General features: G+C 32.8%; 1 protein-coding gene across 1 annotated transcript in view; it reads right to left on the bottom strand.

Annotated features, from left to right (window-relative positions):
• LOC114324941 (very-long-chain (3R)-3-hydroxyacyl-CoA dehydratase hpo-8) overlaps window positions 1-21,082 on the bottom strand; it is a 113,837-nt gene that overhangs the window by 51,495 nt on the left and 41,260 nt on the right. Inside the window, exon 2 of the mRNA XM_028272862.2 lies at window positions 19,226-19,570. Coding sequence (XP_028128663.1) covers window positions 19,226-19,570 — 345 coding nt within the window. The remainder of the gene's footprint in view (window positions 1-19,225; window positions 19,571-21,082) is intronic.

Here is a 21,082-nt window from a genome sequence, read left to right as displayed (position 1 = left end):
ATGTTTTGAGTGACAGACGCCGAAACTTTACGATGGAACATTTAAATGAGTATTTAGTTATTTCATGCTTTAAATAAAAATTATATATTTTCCTTCATTTATTAAAGTGTGTCGATAAAAAATGGGTTAAAGCATTTTTGTTTCAGTTATCTATTTTTTTTGTTTATTCTATTTTATTTTTAAATTTATAATAGGTATTTACTAGTTCTTAAGTTAAGCCTAGAAAACATTATATATATTTTCTTAAAAAAAATGGATTGCCAAAATTTATATGTTTATTTTCATGTAATTTTTCATAAAATCGTTATGCTTTTTAAGCGCTTTTTTGTGTTTCTTTATGCTTTTAAATCCGAACTCTAATAGCATTGTTTATATAGGGAGATAGTTGGTCAGCCCAATAGGTAAATATGTTTGATTCAAATTGAGACAGTCACCAGATGTCCTCACAATTTCTGTCAGGGTCGCAACGTCAAAATGCATAGACACCAAGTTGGATACGATCCTATTCATAACACCCCAACTCGCATACATATTAAGAAAAATAAATATATAGAAGAGTATATTTAGAAAATGAATTATAGGTCTGGATCCCGCGTATGAAAAAAAAGTTGATTAATAGCAAGCTGAAAATTTGTTAATAGCTTAAGGGTGTCTAGTCGGACAAACTTTGAATATATGGGAACACTGGAACAGGGGAAGTTTTAATTGTGGAACAGGTTAAAAATTTGGAACGGCCAGACCACGAAAACGGCACATGTATTTTGTCCGACAGAACAGACTTAAACTCTTCGAACAGAGATTAAACTCTCATGCAAAAATCAGACTGCTATTTATCACCAAATGGGCGTTTTAATGAGTGGAACATGTAGAATATGCCAACTGACAGGAATTATGACAGGTGATAAATAGCAGTCTGATTTTTGCATGAGAGTTTAATCTCTGTTCGGAGAGTTTAAGTCTGTTCTGTCAGACAAAATAAATGTGCCGTTTTCGTGGTCTGACCGTTCTAAATTTTTAACCTGTTCCACAATTAAAACTGCCCCTGTTCCAGTGTTCTCATATATCAAAGTTTATCCGACTAGACACCCTTAAGCTATTAACAAATTTTCAGCTTGCTATTAATCAATTTTTTTCATACGCGGGATCCAGACCTATTAATGATGTCATGATACTATACATTATATAATATATTAATAGCATGACATCATTAATGACTTCCATATATATACTACATTCGCTCTCGCGAGATTTTTTTTGACACTGACGTTAGTAATTTCTTTTTTGAAAAATTCAGTTGTCAGAAGTGACTGGAAATTACTACAAAACCAACGCACCTACTCATATCCAATATTATTAATAGTAAACAGACATAAAAATAACATAAACCTTACGCCAATCAATATTTATTTATTTAAACCATTATAATGTATTGATAGCAAATGAGAAAATTATTTATTGTACAAAATAAAAATATTTTGTAGAAATAAACTTCACAAAATTTTATGAGATTAGTAGACACTCCCACTATTTCTAATAATTCTTCTTTTTTTAATGAAAGATTAAGTTGATTTGAGTTGATTTTAGCAGTTAATAGTGTGAGGTAGGAATTTTTGTGTTGTACGTTTCCTATTCCGAATGTCTCAAAAAAAATCTCGCGAGAGCGAATGTAGTATATTTATTTTTCTTAATATGTATGCGAGTTGGGGTGTTATGAATAGGATCGTATCCAACTTAGTGTCTACGCATTTTGACGTTGCGACCCTGTCAGAAATTGTGAGGACATCTGGTGACTGTCTCAATTTGAATCAAACAAATTTTCCTATTGGGTTGACCAACTATCCCTATATAAACAATGCTAATAGTAAATATGTATTATAAAAATTAATTCATAAATATATTTTTTTATATTCGGTACTGTTTATTTTGGCGGATACTGTATTACACTTTTACACTGTCAATTGTTCTTATCAATTAACACGATTATAATTATTTCACAAGCTTCCTGATTCCATTGACCTTTGTTTTGTCGCATACCGTATTTCTTCAACATCACCTTATCTGAGCAATTATTGCGAATACCATTTTATTTTATAACCTACTTGATACTAATGTTATAAATGCATGATCTAAATATTTAAAATTATTGTACATAGCTAATTATTGTAATAATTTACATTCAGTAGTATTCAAGTAATTCATAATTCCAAGGAATAAAATTTCCTACATTTTTACAAATATTTGTTTGCCTATCGGTACGATAAATATGTATTTACTCATTGAATAATTGTATATATATAACTCATGTTTATTTGTTTTGTTTACCATTTTTAACTAGTAAAAGTTTGTGTCTGCAGGAAATAAATAAAGGACACAAAAAGTGACATCTGAAAAACAACAAAGCAGTACAACATTAGGTAAATAATGAAAAGTAAAAACGTGCTTCTAGATAACCAAGTTGGTTAAATTATTGAATGTTGATTATTTGTGTACACCGTTAGTATGTTTACCATTTAAATTATCTTTCCATTATATTCTTCTTTACCCAGTTATTAACTTTGTCCACTTTGCATCTCCGTCGTATATCTGCACTTATAGCTTTGTCCCATCGATTTTTCGAAGGATTTTTATTTCTGCTGTTTCTAGCATTCTTTTTGTCCTCTCTGTATCAGGTCGTTTTTTAGACGTGTATGTCATTATTGGGCTGATGACTGTTTTGTCAATTCTGCCTTTCATTTCTTTTCTGATATGTTTATTTCTCCATACTGTTTCATTCAGGGAACCTGCGGCAGGATAAATCACCAATCGGTAGAAGTATCGGGCGAGCGCGAAAAAGATGGAGTGACAACCCCTGGAGTATCAAGCCAATGATCAAGCAATATTGCTTATAAAGAGGAAGAAGAATTTTGTAAAACAAGACAGAACGATGGCAAATGTTTGCATACTTACTCAAATTCGCGAATTTAAACATGTGTTGGCAAACGTTAGCAAATGTTTGCTAATGTTTGTGTGTAGATGTCTGTAAACGTTTTTTGGTGAAAACGCACCTTTTTTCTAACAACCTTCCTTAATCAGGTTACTAAAGTGACACAAATGTAGTTCAAAGGGAAGAATTTTTTTAAATTCATCAATTATGCTATCGAAATCTGCATCTACAGCTAGTTCTTGCTCAATGAATGGAAGGACAAGATTTTCTAAACGATCTTGCTTCATTGTTGTTCGTAATTTCGTTTTTGCAATACTGATCTTAGAAAAACTACGCTCGCAAGTGCAACTTGTCACTGGAATCGTAGCAAATTTTATTATTAGCCGATTAAAAGTTGCAAAAGTTAATCCTCTATCGTGCTTTGATAGCCATTGTAACCAATCAGCACCATTCGAAAGTGGAAAATATTCACAAGATTTAGTTTTTAAAATTCTTACTTCAGCCTCTAATTCTGAAGAATCTAAACCAAATTGAGTACAAAGAAAAGTATAATCAGAAGAATCTAGCTTATTATCTCCTAAGCCTAGAGACATAGCTTTACCGGCGCACAAATGACTTTTTTGGTTTCTTGGCTAAATCTATCATTCAAACATTCAATCATCCTATCCAAAACAGGATAAAAAATAAACAATTTAGCTTCTTCTTTTTTACTATTTACTGAAAACGTATTATTAGAATTTAAATTTTTATAAAAAAAGTATTTTTATAAAAATTTTATGGAAACATCTGACTTTTCACTTATCCACATTGGCGAAGCACACCCATTAAATCTTTTTTTTTTCTAACTTAGTATTGAATTTTAGCTCCCTTCGTTCACAATTGTGGGTGCTGCGGTATCCATAGTGCGCACGCCACTGGATACATTTGTTCCGTTGGTGGTTAACAGAAACAATTAACTTAAATTAAAATAAGTGTAAAACAACGAACAGTAATATGTTTATTTATTTTGGGTAAACAAGCGTGCTTCGTTTATATATCGTAAGGGTGTGTTGTTGACCTATCCCTACGCCCGCTGGGGTGTGACTACCGACGGGAGGTTGTGAATCGACTGAACTGAAAACACATGTCTGTGGTTTTAAGTTAAAGACTAATTTATTGACATAAAGACGCTGGCCCTTTAGAAGCGTCTTCGAATGCATTTCAAAAGTGATTTATTAAGGTCTGATAAGGTAACTATTTAATGGAGAATGTGTTTCCCAGAAAAAAACATTAATTTTATACAATCTGGTTTTGTATTTTAGGAGCGAAACACACGTGAATTTTAAATGATCCATATTATTTTCGTTTAGAAAAGAAAGTTAATATTGAAAATTAGCAATTAAAAAAATAATACATGAAGCGTATCGCTATATATTGTCCCATGAATGGAAAAAATCAACCTTTATTGCACTATCCAAAAATACTAACATAAGGAAATGTATCGACGTAAGTTTATTTTGTCCTTTTTGTTTGCTATTGTATGTTAACTACCATAGTACCTTATTGTATGTAAATATGTTTTAAGTATTGTTTTGAATCACGAAAAATTACATTATAACCTCATAATTAAGTTGAAGCTCACTTCTAACAATACGCTTGTTTTTTGATGACAAACTATATAATTATTGTAAATTGTTCGTGTATGACTTGGATATTACAACTTGATAACCGATATATGTACATGGGGAGGGACAAAAAAAACTTGAATGAAATCCCGATTGAGTTTCTTAAACTGATCGGTGAAGAAATGATACGACATTTTAGTAGAACGATCATCATTTGCCTTATCCCTATGCGGTGTCGGCTTCCCTAATTGGGCTCCCGGCTCCACACAATTCTATCTTGGATCATATGAATGTTAATCCCTTTTACCAACATGTCCTGCCTTATCGTCTCCCCCCAGGTCTTCTTTGGTCTTCCTCTCCTACTCCTTTCAGGAATCTGCACTTCAGCTATTCTTCGTATTGGGTGATTAACGTCTCGACGTTGAACATGACCAAACCATCTTAAAATACGCTCTCTCATTTTGGCATCAATTGGTGCCACACCTAGACTTCCTCTAATATACTCATTGCTAATTTTATCCTTCTTTGTCACTCCACTCATCCATCTAAGCATTCTCATTTCCGCCACATAAATTCGTTGTTCCTCTTTCTTTTTCACTGCCCAACATTTTGAGTTCCGTACATCATAGGCGGTCTTACGGCTGTTTTATAGAATTTTCCCTTCAGCTTCATTGGAATTTTTCTGCCACACAACACACCACTCGCTTCTTTTCACTTCATCCATCCAGCCCTAATTCTACTGCATGTATCTCCATCTATTTCTCCATTACTCTGTAATAACGATCCTAGGTACTTAAAAGTATTGCTTTTCACAATCATTTCACCATCTAAAGATACCATTTTATTTATTGTAGTAACTCCATCTTTAAATGAACATTCCAAATAATCTGTTTTTGTCCTACTAAGTTTTAAACCTTTTTCCTCCAGAGCTTGTCTCCACTGTTCCAGCTTTTCTTCTAAGTCTCTTTCACTATTTCCTACTAACACTACATCATCAGCATACATTAAGCACCATGGAATGCTACCCTGTAGTTTCGTTGTTATCTGATCCAAAACTAATGAGAATAAATAAGGACTAAGCACCGAGCCTTGATGCAATCCTACTTTCACCTGAAATTTATCAGTCTCTCCCACACCTGTCCTAACACTAGTCGTTACTCCCTCATACATATCTCCTACAATCATTACATATTCGCCAGGGACTCCTTTCTTATTGAGTGCCCACCACAGAATCTCTCGAGGAACTCTATCATATGCTTTCTCAAGATCAATGAATACCATATGAGCGTTTGTTTCTTTATTCCTGTATTTTTCCATCAACTGCCTTATAATGAAAATTGTATCTGTTGTTGATCTGCCCTGCATAAAGCCACTACTGTCTCCGTTAACTCCACAGGCTGTCTGTCAAATTCTTCATTTAATAAACTGTAAAAATACTTTCTCCATCCCTTTTTGACATCCTTTTCGTGAGGACATTTTAGTAGAATGATATGATCAAATTATTTATCAAACAGGTATTCTACCAAAAGAATGGTTATTATCCAAATTCGTAATTATTCCTGAGACGCAAAATGCAAAAGAATGCTCAGAACAACGTACAATTGCATTAATGAGCCATGCTTTGAAAGTATTTCTACGAGTAATCCACAACAGAATTTACAGAAAGCTGGATGATGAAATTAGTAATAACTGATAACCAATGAAGCTTTAGAAACCGCATGGGAACCAGGGAAGCATTATTAGGTAAAAATGTGCTAATGCAAATTAATCTAGACATGAACCAAGACATGTACACATGCTTTATTTATTTTAAAAAAGCATTCGACAGCACGATAATCTAATTATTATCTTAAAACTAAAAAACATCGACAGCCACGATATCAGAGTAATTTCAAACCTCTACTGGAACCAAAAAGTAAATATAAGAATTGAGGCCATGAGAGCCAGAGTGGCTTAACTGATTTTAACAATACTTTACATAATCAAAGAAAATGATCAGAAGTTATCAATGTCCGATTGTTTTAGTAGTTTTATGTTGACCAAGAATCATTATTGGACAAAAACAAAACGATACCAATAAATCTAAAGAAAAGGGTATTCTGGGTATGGAATGGAGACGACGACACTTACAGAGATATCAGCCAATAGACAGAACTACGCAGAGGGCGATCGAACGAGCTATGTTAGAAGTATCTCTGAGGGAACATTTATACGAAATGAGGAAGTGCGAAGCAGTACGATGGTGGAAGATGTAATTGGAAGAATTGAGCAAATGAAATGGAACTGGGTAGGACATGTGGCACGACAAAACATCGAAAGGTGGACGAGAAACATTGTACATTGTAGACCACGCGAGCACAGTCGTAGTAGAGGAAGACCACAAAAACGAAGGCTAGACGACATCAAACCAAAAATGGGGAGAAACTGGCACCAAATAGCACAAAACAAAGAAGAATGGAGAACTCGTGTGGAGGCTTTTGTCCAGGAATGGATGTAAACAGGCTGAAGAAGAAAGCAATGATGTTGAAAGGAGGAACAAATGGAAAATCAATTACAGAGACAGCAAAACTAATAAAATAATAAGAAAAAGCAGGACAAGAACCAGGAAATGGTTTGATAAAGAATGACAAGAAAAACTCCAAGACAGAAAGAAAGAGGCCTATTGAAACAGAGGACGACCACCAACTAGATGGAGGGATGATATAAAGCCCATCACCACAAATTGGAGCAAGAAGCTCAATTGAGCAAGAAGCTCAAGATAGTTTTACGGGAGGCCTACGTTCAGCAGTTACCAAATATAAGCTAATTGATGAATATAGGTAATTTATATCAATAAGGTCACACACAAGCTATTATTAGAAATATGCGTATACGCGGATGATGCTGCCAAATACGCCGCAACAAAAGGGTATTAAGCGAAAAGAGCTGAAACGGGAAGCTGCTACGTTTGGTCTACATATAAATGAAATTAAAACAAAACATACGGAGTGCACAAAGTTCAATCAAAATGAGAATCTGAAGGTAGACAACTATACCTACGAATATGCCTCCACTTTTCCCTACCAAGGCTCAATAATAATAAATGACAACAACAACACCAGTCAAGAAATACAAGTACAGATTCTTAGCGGTAATAAGCGCTTTTATGCTTACAAAGACTTAATGAAAAGTAAGTTATTGAATCATGAATCTAAGCTTAGAATCTACAAAACAGTAATTAGACCAGTGGTCACATACGGACAGGGCCTATTTTACCACTAGGCCAGTGAGGCACCTGCCTCGGGCGCGCATTTTAATGGGGCCCGGAAAGATCATCAAAAAATTTTTATTGCAATAAAACAAGATAAATTTTCAAATTTGTCAACTGTGGTCTTAGAACCACATGAGCCACACTTTGAAAATCTTTCTACGTATCATCCACAGTAGAATCAGAGATAAATGTGAAAAAGACCAGGATGAAATTCCGAGATCAAAGGAAATACGTATTTGCTGTATTTATTGACTATGAGAAGGCCTTTGATAGAGTACAACATCACAAATTAATTAAAATATTAAAGAATTAAGGAGTTGATTGTCAAGATGTACGAATCATAGAAAAATTGTACTGGTGTCAAACAGCGACAGCTTGCATAAAAAGAAAATCAACTGAAATATGCAAAATACAAAGAAGTGTCAGACAGGGTTTTATACTGTCCCCACTGTTATTCAATTTATATTCAGATAGAATATTTAAGGAAGCGCTCCATATTTTGGAATGGGGTGTGAAAGTTAATGGAATTCTGATAAATACAATCAGATATGCAGACGATAGTTATTTTAAGTGATATGAATAGATTACAACATCTTTTAAATGCCATTGACACAGTGGGAAGAGAGTTTGACCTAAACATAAACTGTTCAAAAACAAAATACATGGTATTTAGCCGTTTGGCCCATCAAGATTCACAGCTATATGTTGATGGTCATATAATTCAAAGAGTACCCAGTTTTAAATATCTTGGTTGCCATATTACTGAACAACTAGATCCAGATAAAGAGATAAAATGTAGAATAGAGATAGCCCGCACGACATTTTTAAAAATGAGGTCATTCTTCTGTAATGATAACTTGTAACTTAAACTTCGAAAGCGCATGATTAAATGTTACATTTGGTCAGTCCGCTTGTATGTTGTCGAAGCATGGACATTAAAAATATCGACCATTAATCGTTTGGAGGCCTTTGAAATGTGGCTGCACAGACGTACACTCAGGGCCGTCTCAACCCGGGGGTGCAAGGGGTGCGAGGCACCCGGGCGCCAAGTCCAAGGGGCGCATGCCGAACATTTGCTAAGCTCAAAATTGCGCTTTTTGTCCTTAAAAAACCTACAAATAACAAAAACATGCAAGTGCACTTTCGGTATTTTTTACAAAGGCTATTAATGCTTACTACACCTACGATACGCAAATGTAATGTGAAACCCATTTAGTTTAATTCCGACAATAATTTTAAAAAGGTGACGCGTACACTATTTTGACCAATATTGAATGTCGAGTAACAATGAATCACCATCTTGTAAAAATTATCAGTGTATCCGATTCTGCTATTAAAAGTATAATTGCCGTTGGGGAGCTATATGTGTGTATCCCACTTTTAGCGACGCCTTTTATAGTAGGAAAATATAAATGCTGATTTTCAAAAACCTAATTTTCTTCATTACGTTTGCGACAAGAAAGACGTTTGTTGCGTTTTTAGAAAGACACGAGAGAAGGGAAGCCACTTAATTTCTGTAAAAAAATGTAGATCTAAAAATGACTTACTAAAAAGTCATACAGTAGACTCTGTCAATCAAGCAGCAGTTCAACTCGAAAGAAAAGGTGGACGGCGGTTTTAGAAAGAATTATCGAAATAATAACATTTTTAGCACGACAAAATTTACCATTAAGAGGAACCAGTCAAAGGTTACACGAATAGCGTAACGGTAACTTTTTAAAATTAATATAATGTATTTCCAATTTTGATAATATGCTATCAGAACACATTACACGAATTGTTGTCAAATAATCTTCCTTCTTTCTGGAAATCTAATGAACTTTCTTATTTTAAATGGAGCACCCTGTATATTTTTTGCGTTTTGAAGTCCTTAAGAAATACTGATTATTTTTTATGTTATATTCCTTATACATAAATGCCATAATTTCGGAGTTATTGCGACATTTATTAAAAAATTTTTAAATAAATTATAGAAATCAATTTTTTCGGTCCGGTTAGACATTTTTTTAGGTTCTTTGGATCATTGGGATTGGCATTTTTGTAATTTTTATCTAAAGTTAATCGTTTCCGAGTTATAAACAATTTAAAACTGAAAAAAATTGAAAAATGACGATTTTAAAGGTTCAAAAACACAAGTAAGAAAAATTTTTAAAATTACGAAGTACCAAAATTGAAGCTCAAACCTTCTTCTATCAGCTCTCTAAGAATTTTTGGCACGTTTTATTATAAAACATTGTTTTTTTTTATTGTTAATGAAGCTCATATGAGAGGACGGACGATCGGGCTGCATTAACAACTAAAAAACAATATTTTAGAATGAAATAAGACCAAATCACTTATCGGTAGCTGATATAATAAGGTTTGAGTTTGAATTTAGGCACTTTGTAGTTTCAAAAATAATATTTTTTACTTGTGTTTTGTACCTAGAAAATCACCTATTATCGATTTTTTTCAGTTTTAAATTGTTTATAATTCGGAAACGATTAGCTTTAGAGAAAAATTATAAGAGATCTTTTTTATTCCCAATGATCCAAAAAACCTAAAAAAATGGCTAACCGGGCCGAAAAAATTGATTTTTATATTTACTTTAAAATTGTTTTTAATAAATGTCATAATAACTCCGAAATTATGACATTTAGGTATAGGGAACATAACATGAAAAATAATCAGTATTTCTTAGAGACTTAAAAACGCAAAAAATATATAGAGTCTTCTATTTAAAATAAGAAAGTTCATTAGATTTCCAGAGAAACGGAAGATTTGACAACAATGTAATTACCACTATAACATCGGCCGCATTAGAAGACCTTGACTCACTAAAATCTATAAAAATCGTTCTAGCGGTTTCCATACTTTCTCGCTACCCTGTATAATCTTCTGACAAAAGGGGGCGCAAAGATGAGTCTTGCACCCCGGCGCGGTGTATGCTTAAGACGGCCCTGCGTACACTGAAAATACCATGGACGGCTACTCTGACAAGTGTGGCAGTCCTGCCCGCGAGCTGCTTGATAACATCAAATATAGAAAGATGGCCTATTTTGGACACGTAGTAAGGGGAGACCGGTATAATATTTTTCAACTTATTATGATGGGTAACATCGAAGGGCGCAGGATAATTGGTAGAAAGCAGGCCTCTTGGTTGAAGAATATCCGGGAGTGGACAGGAATAAAGAATTATACTATACTGCACCGTAACTTTGAAACCGTTCATTTTAGAAGGATTATGCATACGCCCTTTTTTATTGCAAATTTAATGTAGAACATTTTTGTATAGAAGGTTGTTCATGCTAAACCGCATAGTTTTAGAAATATTGACGAAACACGTAAAAAACTACGAATTTACCAAAAAACTACGAATTTATCGATTTCTCCACCCTCTCCCCCCCCCAAAAACCCGACGCTCAAAATGGTATGACTTTTTTCTGAAAATTGTGGGGACCATAAAGAACAATTTGGTGTTGGACGATAACTTTCACTTTGGATGTCTGGGTTATGCCATCTTTTGGATCAATTGTATCATATTATATTAAATGCATTATAATGGATCATGTCATAGTCAATAATTACAACAAATTAATTTACAGTTGCCACATGTTTACTTGTCATGTTGATGTTGATCAAGTCGTAAAATGATGTAACTACGTCATACGTCGATAATTACAACAAATGCGACAGTTTTGCAATTTAATTGCCATAGAAATTAAAGTTGATGATGTGAAACTTTTTTAAAATATTAAAAATTATTACACAGAAAAGTATTAAAATAATTAGACACTGAGCTTGAATAAAAAGTTTTCCATAAAGTTCCAACTTTCTGACGTATTACGTCTCATAACCCACTCTGGGTTGTCTGCCACTCCTGTTTGTACTGGCACACCTAGGTGCAACTTTAACAAAGCAGACTGGGCTACTTTTACAGAGAGATTGGATAAATGTCTGGGATGGATAACCCCAACACGAGATTTGCCGGCGCGGTTATCACTACAGCGAAGAAAACTACACACGGAGGATATCGAAAAGAGTATGTCCCGAGATGGGATGAAAAATGTGAAAAAATGTATCAAAAATACAACGAAAGCCAAGACTGAGAAATTACGGACGAAATACTGCACAGTTAGTATGCAGCCAGATGACAAAAATGGATGGAGACTGGAAAAATAGACTTTAGTAAATCAAGCAGAACCGCATGGTTCATACTTAGAAAAGTTGGTAGTAGGAGACATCCAACTATAAACAAAGTACAAATCCCAACAGAGTGGCCTCCCACATTGTAGCAACCTTAACCCTTATAATACCAAGCGGGGTGCAAATGTACCCCATACGTGCTTTTTCGTATATATCTAATCCATTTGTTTCTTGTTTTTGTTCTTCTTTTTCGTAGCTGCATATTTCTTTATTACCGTGATTATTTCACTTATATTAGATTCTGACCAATAGAAAGCTACAGAAATAAAAATTAAAGTGATAAAGTGATAATTTTTGATAATATCCCGTCGTCAAGCATTACGTCAGATGCCCTTCGTTACTATGCAAAAATGAACATTCAGTGACATTAATAACAATTAATGTTTTACAACTTGTCACAGATAACACCAAGAAACAGGTTTAGCAAATATTCAGGTGAAAATATGAAAAAAAAATTAGTTAAAATGATTTAAAAAGACAGTTTTATTCATGAAATAATCTCAGCGAATTACCCTCGATCCCTAAAATTATTATCGAATTATTGCCCTCGTGCCACTTTGACATAATTTCGCTCCCCTTCGGGTCGTGAAATTAAAACTGTCAAAGCCACTCGGTAAACAAATCGAAAATTTTAGAGCTCTCGTGCAATTACTACTGATTATTTCATTCATAGGAGATTCTGACCAATAGAAAGATGCCCTTCGTTGCTACGAAAAAATACATTCAGTGACATTAATGACAATTAATGTTTTAAAAATTATAAAAGTGATGACTTTCAATCGTCAAATATTTATAAAAACTGCGTGTTTAATGGTACTTACATAAACAAATTACAATAAAATTTTGGTTTTGAACAGTTTTATTCATGAAATAATCGCAACAAATTGCACTCGACCTCTGAAATTAATATAGAATTTTTGCTCTCGTGACACTTTCGACATAATTTCACTCGCCTTCGGCTCGTGAAATTAAAACTGTCAAAGTGTCACTCGGGAAAAATTCAATAATTTCAGAGCTCTTGTGCAATTACTACTGATAATTTACGTAAAATTTTACATGAATTTTTTCTATCGCGCGAATTATTTAGGTTTTTAGATAGTCCAGGAACTGAAGCATTTCACCTCGCAATTTTTACAGAATGGATCGATTTGCTTGAAAATTTGAGAACAAGTAGTGGATAGTCCAAGGATTAAAATCTATATGATGCCGAAAGGCGCTTTTACCATGGGGGTGGTTGCCACCCCATCCCGGGGGTGGAAATTTTTTATTATATTTTGACCACAAAAGTTGATAAAAACATTCATTCTAAGCAAAAAATGTTCTATACATTTTTTTGACGAAATGAATAGTTTTCGATTTATTCGCTATCGAAAGTGTTAGTTTTATATCGAAAAAATAAGTGGTCTTCAATAATATACTAATGTACGGTTCACTCAATTTTTGACGTAGAAAAAATTTTCTCAAACCAATTTCTTGTTAATTAAATAACCTACAATTTCATAATTAAACATTTTTTCGTATCTCTGATGCTAATCTTTCTATTCTGAAGAAATCGAAATTTTTACCAAACTACAAAAATTCGTTATTCGCTTTTAACTCCAGTTTTTTTTAAAAACTAATCTTTCTAAGCCAGTCAAACTTCTAGAATCTATTAATAATACATAAATAAAGAAGAATAAATAAGGCCAATGACTAAAAACATCGCCAACTTACATCATTATGCTTCCAATTAGATTTCTCCTTTTTTTTTTCAAAAAAATATATTGATTTTTTAACCGTAACTTTTCTATTTTTTATCTTAGAAAGTTTGGCAAAAAAGAATATTGTAGGATTTTATAAGGTCTCTAAGCCTATTAATATTAATTCTTTTTAAAATCCTCAGTCGCAAAAAGAGGTGACTTTGAAAGGGTTGGTAAAGGTGGTTTTTGCATTTTATTACAAGTTTTAATTATCAATAGCTCACTCAATTTTTGCTGTAGTAAAAATTTTTGCAAACCAGTTTCTTGAGAATTAAATAAGCTACAATTTCATATTTAAATATTTTTTCGTATCTCTGATGCTAATCTTTCTATTCTGAAGAAAAGCCATTTTTTCCAAACTAAAAAAGTTCGTTATTCGCTTCCAACTCCATTTTTTTTAAAACTAATCATTCTAAGCCGGTCGAACTTCTAGAACCTATTAATAATATAAAAATAAAGAAGACCAAATAAGGTTAATAATTAATTTTAATTAGGGTGGTGATTAGGAGGTTGCTTCGGATCACTTTTTCGCTGAAAAAAGTAGGGACCAACATTCTTTTCAATATACGTCACTTAATTTTTGAGCTAAAGACTTTGTTTTTATTTCTGGAGATAGATATTTCAAAATGCTTTAAATTAATTTGAACAAGTTATCCTCGAAAAATGCATAGTTTTCCCGTCTTTTGACGTTGAAACTACAGTATTTAGCATTTGACAAAGAAGAGCTAACTTTAATAATGTATAGCTCAATTACTATTGGTCTTAAAAAAAACTAAAAGAAACGGTTTTGTTTATTGTTTCAAAGGGTACATTTTTGTTAAGTAAGGTTGTTTTGATAAAACGAAAACTTTTGGAGTTATTAGCCGAAAACTTATTAACAACATTGATTTTTTCGATATAAAACTAACACTTTCGATAGCGATTAAATCGAAAAATATTAATTTTATCAAAAAAATGTATAGAACGTTTTTTGCTTAGAATGAATGTTTTTACTAACTTCTGCGGTCAAACTATAATAAAAAATTTCCACCCCCCGAGATGGGGTGACAACCACCCCCATGGTAAAAGCGCCTTTCAGCATCATATAGATTTTGATCCTTGGACTATCCACTACTTATTCTCAAATTTTCAAGCAAATCGATCCATTCTGTAAAAATTGCGAGGTTTTGTCTTATTTTAAGCTTCATTACTTGGACTAAGAGCAAGGTCCCTATACCATAGGTTGTATGGTAACTTTGACATTGACAAATGAAATATTGTCATCGTGACGTCACCCAGACGATCAATTTTACGAATTGTTTGTAAACATAATAGGATACGTGGTTTGGAGGCTATATTTTGTTATTAAATATCGTTAGTGTTTTAATTTGTGTTTATATCTTGAGATATAATGTATCTATAGATATCATTAAGTGTTTTTAGTATAATAACTTAAACCCAAAACTCTTTTACAAGTGTTAAGATACATTTTAATGTGGTTGTATTAAGTACTTATTTCTTTCTGCTGTATTGTATAGTAAAGAACATTCTTGTATAGAGACATTACAGTTCTGTAATGTCTCTTGCGGTTCTTCACATCAAGTTTACATCATCTGTGTAGGTTGCAATCTGCTTAGACTTATTGAACTATTATATGTAATTGTTTCATATAAAATTATAACCAATATTGCAGCCATCTGAAGATCGTTTGAATAAACAATTATAAACTAAATGAATATATAAAATGGGGAAAATTCCCTTTATTGCACTGAAATTGTATTTTTTATAATTTACTGTTAATGTAAAACTTCACAGGTACATATTGAATGGAATCATAATGTTTTAATAGTTTTAGATACATATTATAATCCAGTACCTAACGTAATCAGATGCTCTTATGTTAAACTTAAGGGAAAAACTACTAATTTTGATACATAAATCTTTAGTTTAATCTCTTTTTCACCATGGTTTACATGTTAGGAGGAATTTATAATAATGTACTACATGCATTATCCCCAATTCAAAATTATTATATAACTACTCAAAATCATTTAAAAAAGTAAACTGTATTGAACCCATTATTAATATACCTAGGATATTTGAATGATTTAGTCCCATATATACACAAGAAAGAATCTCCTTCTGCTTTAATTAAGTAGTAATGCTATTCTACTGCATATATTTAATTGCAATTATATTCTATGATTTTTGTAACTCTGCAGGTATCTACCACATTTTTTAAAGAATATATGAAATAAATAGTCATTAAAAATCCAAACGTATTTTTTTTAAATATACACATTTTCAATACATTCCTACTTTCCGAGTTCATTTCAATGAGTGAAGTGAATGAATTTGTATGCAGCATTCTGGGTGACGTCACTCCCGCCATTAGATTCTCGACGCTGATTGGTGGAAAGTTACCATGCAACCTGTCTATTTATGAACCTTGGACTAAGAGTGTGGGGGTGCGGTATCCTACGTATCTTATCGCTTGGTATCCTACGTATACCAATCTTTTTTTAACTTGTTATAAGCTAACGGACGCGTAAAATCGTTACATATCGATGGCTTTGTGTGAAAACATCCTATCTCATTTTACAGAAAATTTTACAGGAGAGACTTTAAACTTCTGCATACTCTAACTTAAAACAAAAAACGTTCTTTGTACATTTTTGATTCTAATTTCATTTAGATAATTACACATAAATTTTTCTTGTTATATTTTAGGCTAAAATATGCAGAAATTCAGTTAGTCAGTAACTCATATAAAATTTTCTGTAAAATGAGATACGAGGTTTTCACACTAAGCCATCGATATTGTACTTTTCGTATCCTCACTACCCTTATTCGGAGCTTGTGTTGAACCGACCGCCTAGTAGTACAGACGTGATACGTGGTGACTCACTATCATTTATGCAAGCACCTTGTAAGGTATGCGTCATTTTGTAAAGCACCACGTGATTGTTTATTCGGTCCAAACTGAGTACCGGTTTACATAAAAAAGTGTAAAAATTACAGAGAAAAACACAAAAAAGGGGGGTGCAGATGCACCCCGCTTGGCATCGCACGTATGTAAACAGGCTTGGTATTACAAGGGTTAAGAGCACAAAGAGACCGTGACCACACAAGTAAAACAAGAACTAAACATACTGAAGTCTGCATGCCCATATACATCTGAACACTCAGACGAGTTTACTCCAGAAATCACCTCAGTAATATCAGAAGTAATATCAGTTATTAAGTCTGGAAAAGCACCTGGTTCCGACCAAATTCATCCAGACTTGTCACTTACTGTGGCAAGTATTCTAGGAAATGGCTGCCTGATTATGCAGATATTTTAAAATCAAGAGAATCACCAACTCACTTAAAAAGGCCTCCATTATAGTCATATTAATATCAGGAAAGGTAAATGATCAGCATCAAATCTACCGACCGATGGCACTGCTGAGCTATGTCTATAACCTGTTGGAAGTTGGAACCCTTAATCTACAACAGAATTAGTAGAAACATATTTAAATAGATACCCATTAAGCATACAGGGTTTAAGTAGTTGCACAGAACAGGTACTATCCCTAAAACATATTGAAACAGGTTTTCAAAGAAAGCTAAAAACATCCGTTGCTTTCATTGACCTATCAGCTGCATACGACACCGTCTGGAGACAAAGACTAATCTGCAAACTATCCGTGCCATTCCATGTCAATAACTGACACTCCGGCACACTTTCGGCAATAATCACAAGATGGTATATGATCAAAATACACATAAAGTTTTTAATAATAGGTATGCACTTACATACCAGTGCCATGACTGTTCTACAGCCAAAGATACTCATGAATGTCACAAGCCCCATCAAACAGCAGACTAGTTTAGTAGTATAATAAAATAGTATGTAGTAATATAATATAATAATCCACATATTAAGAGCTACTAAACTAGTCTGCTGTTTGATGGGGCTGGTGACGTTCATGAATATCTTTGGCTGTAGAACAGTCATGGCACTAATATGTAAGTACATACCTATTATTAAAAACTTTGGTCACTCCCAATGGCAAAATGTCTCAATATACATTTTATAGACTACTAAATCCAATACTCTACAGTTGTTTGCTTTATTTTATGTATTTTAATTTAAATCAAGACATAGTTGTTTTTATATAGTATACAGGGTGTCCCGAAAAGATTGGTCATAAATTATACCACAGATTATGAGGTCAAAAATAGATTGATTGAACCTCACTTACATACAATAGTGCACACAAAAAAAGTTACAGTATTTTGAAGTTACAAAATGAAAATCGATTTTTTTTCATATATCGAAAACTCGTAGATATTTTTTATCGAAAATGGACATGTGGCATTATTATAGCAGCAACATCTTAAAAAAAATTAAAGTGAAATTTGTGCACCCCATAAAAATTTTATGGGGGTTCTGTTCCCTTCAACCCCCCAAACTTCTGTGTACGTTCCAATTAAATTATTATTGTGGCACCATTAGTTAAACACAGTGTTTTTAAAACTTTTTTGTCTCTTAGTACTTTTTCGATAAGCCAGTGTTTATCGAGATATTTTGAATATTTGTCGAATCCACCACATATTTTGTATATGGTTAAGTACGATTATAGACCTGTTAATAATCTGAAAATTTATTTATAATTTACCTTTTTAGGTATATTTTGAAAAAGAAGCCGCATCTCGATAAAAGGTGACTTAACAAAAAAAGGCTAAGAGGGAAAAAAGTTTTAAAAACACTGTGTTTAACTAATGGTACCACAATAATAGTTTAATTGGAACGTACACAAATATTTGGGGGGTTTAAAGGAACAAAATCCCCATAAAATTTTATGTAAATATATTTAAAAAGAAGCCGCATCTCGATAAAAAATGGCTTATCGAAAAAATACTAAGAGGCAAGAAAGGTTTAAAAACGTTGTGTTTAACTAACGGTACCACAATAATGAATTAATTGGAACGTACACAAAAGTTTGGGGGGTTTAAGGGAACAAAACCCCCATAAAATCTTTATGTGGTGGACAAATTTCACTATAATTATGTTTTAAGATGTTCCTGCCATAAGAATGGCACATGTCCATTTTCAATAAAAAATATCTAATAAATCAATTTTCATTTTGTAACTTCAAAGGGCTGTAACTTTTTTTATGAGCACATTTGTACTAAGGTAAGTTAGGTTCAATCGAACTATTTTTGACCCTAGAATGTGTGGTATAATTTATGACCAATCTTTTCGGGACACCCTGTATATGTACATTTTGTCTTTTTGTGATTGTTAGCTTGTAGTTTGTAATTGTGAAGACTTTATGTACTGGGCTTGATGATGAGGCAGAAATTGTAAGCCTCGAAACCGGTGGCCCCATAATTTGTAACAACTAAAAATACAAACTTTAAGATTATGAGTATTGACTCAATTTCTATATCGCAATAGTATAATGGACTCGCATTGGCAACCCTCTCATCAGTTCATTATTTGTTTTATCTGAAGAAAGAATAATATTTCTAAAAGAAATTTTGGAAATCTACTTACCTTAACCAAGTCAAAAAATATGGCACTGCATTCACTAATGAGAGAGCATACATAGAGTATCTAATAATTTCTGTGATGGACCAAGCCAGAAGGCACAAAGTTAAACCTATAGATTCCCGAGGCGCCTGCGTAGCTATCAGAACACCGACCACCACAACTACTCTGGAAGATACTTGAACAGCCGTAATGATGGGATTTGATTTCACTATTCCTATTGCTGCATGCAACACCTCCAACACTGCCAAATTTTGGAATATATTAACTGTCCATTGGACTGTATCGTAGAGAGATTTCGTCGATCCGAATAAATAATATATAATTACTTGAAATAGAAGATATGACCAGCTGAAACAAAAGTTTGATTGTTAATTTAAAACTTTCGCATAAATAATAATTGTTATCATTTTAAGAAAACAACAATAAATCAAAGAATTGGCAGTATGGTCCAAATGAAAGGAATAAATTCGTTATTTCGTAAGCAAGAGACTTTAATGACAAAATATGATTTTTTGGCTTATATATCATACTAGTGACGTCATCCATCTGGGCGTAATGACGTAATCGATGACTTTTTAATAAGAATCGGGTCGTGTACTAGCTCATTTGAAAGGTTATCCAATTCTGTATTCAGTTATATAAACAATAACATAATTATTTATACAGGGTGTCCAAAAACATTTTATTTGAATTAAATTAAGTAACACAAAAAGAAGAATTTATGTAATTTATTTAATTCGAAATACATTTTAATGCTGTCAGAAAACAGAAAAAATGTTTAATTGACAAATAACAATTGCTTTTCGCTTAAAATCAATGTTCAAGCTGCCACCCACGTGCCTCTTGGCAATTTGAATATTTAATTTAAGCGAAAATCCATGTTTATTTGTAAAATATTGTATAAAATTGTTAACATTTTTTTCTATTTTCTGACAGTATTAAAATGTATTTTGAATTAAATGAATTATGTACATATTGTCCTTTTCTTGATCATTTTTCAGTGCGTAACAAATGATAGGAAAAAGGATAAGTCCGTGATAATACACGTTTATAACATTTATTCTAACATGACATTTTAGTTAAATCTGACAGTTGTCACATTTTATTTTCAGTTTGGAATAAAAACAAATCAAATGTGTTTCTTGCATTTATAAAATGGTATTTTCTTTGATTTGTATAGTCTTATAAATTATACAGATTATATTTGTAATATTATTATCTAATTAAAAAAAATATTTTTTTATTATGGCGCCATCTATCGACAACTAGAATAACTAGAATAAATGTTATAAATGTCACCGACGAAATGTAATCACCGACGTGCCTTTTTTCTGTCACATACAATTTAATGCGTTAAAAAGAAATCGAAAAACTGTGACGCACTGAAAGATGATCATGAGAAAAAGAATACATTCTTCTTTTTGAGTCAATTATTTTAATTTAATTTTTTTATTTTGACACCCTGTACAAATAACTATGTTATGGTTTATGTTACTAAATAGAAAATTGAATAACCTTTAAAATGAGTTAGCACACGTCCCCTATTCTCATTTAAAAAAGCATCGATTACGCCATCACGCCCAGATGGACGACATTACTAGTATAATGTATATGCCAAAAAATCCGATTGTTGCCATACTGCTCCGAAACGGCTGAACCAATTTTTGTCCGTCGATGATTCCAATGGAGTTACCATTTGAGTTTAAGCGTCTAAAACAGTTAGAAGTTTGCAGAGTAATCTTAGAGTTTCTGTTTCGGTCATGGAAAATTATTCCAGTATCGGAAAACCGACATCGTTGTATATTTACGCACCGCCAAAAATACTGTTTATCAGATGGAATTATATTGATTCAACTTTTT

Source organism: Diabrotica virgifera, chromosome 4 (assembly GCF_917563875.1).
Source record: "Diabrotica virgifera virgifera chromosome 4, PGI_DIABVI_V3a".
NCBI lineage: Eukaryota > Metazoa > Arthropoda > Insecta > Coleoptera > Chrysomelidae > Diabrotica > Diabrotica virgifera.
This window is presented reverse-complemented; position numbering and strand designations above follow the sequence as displayed.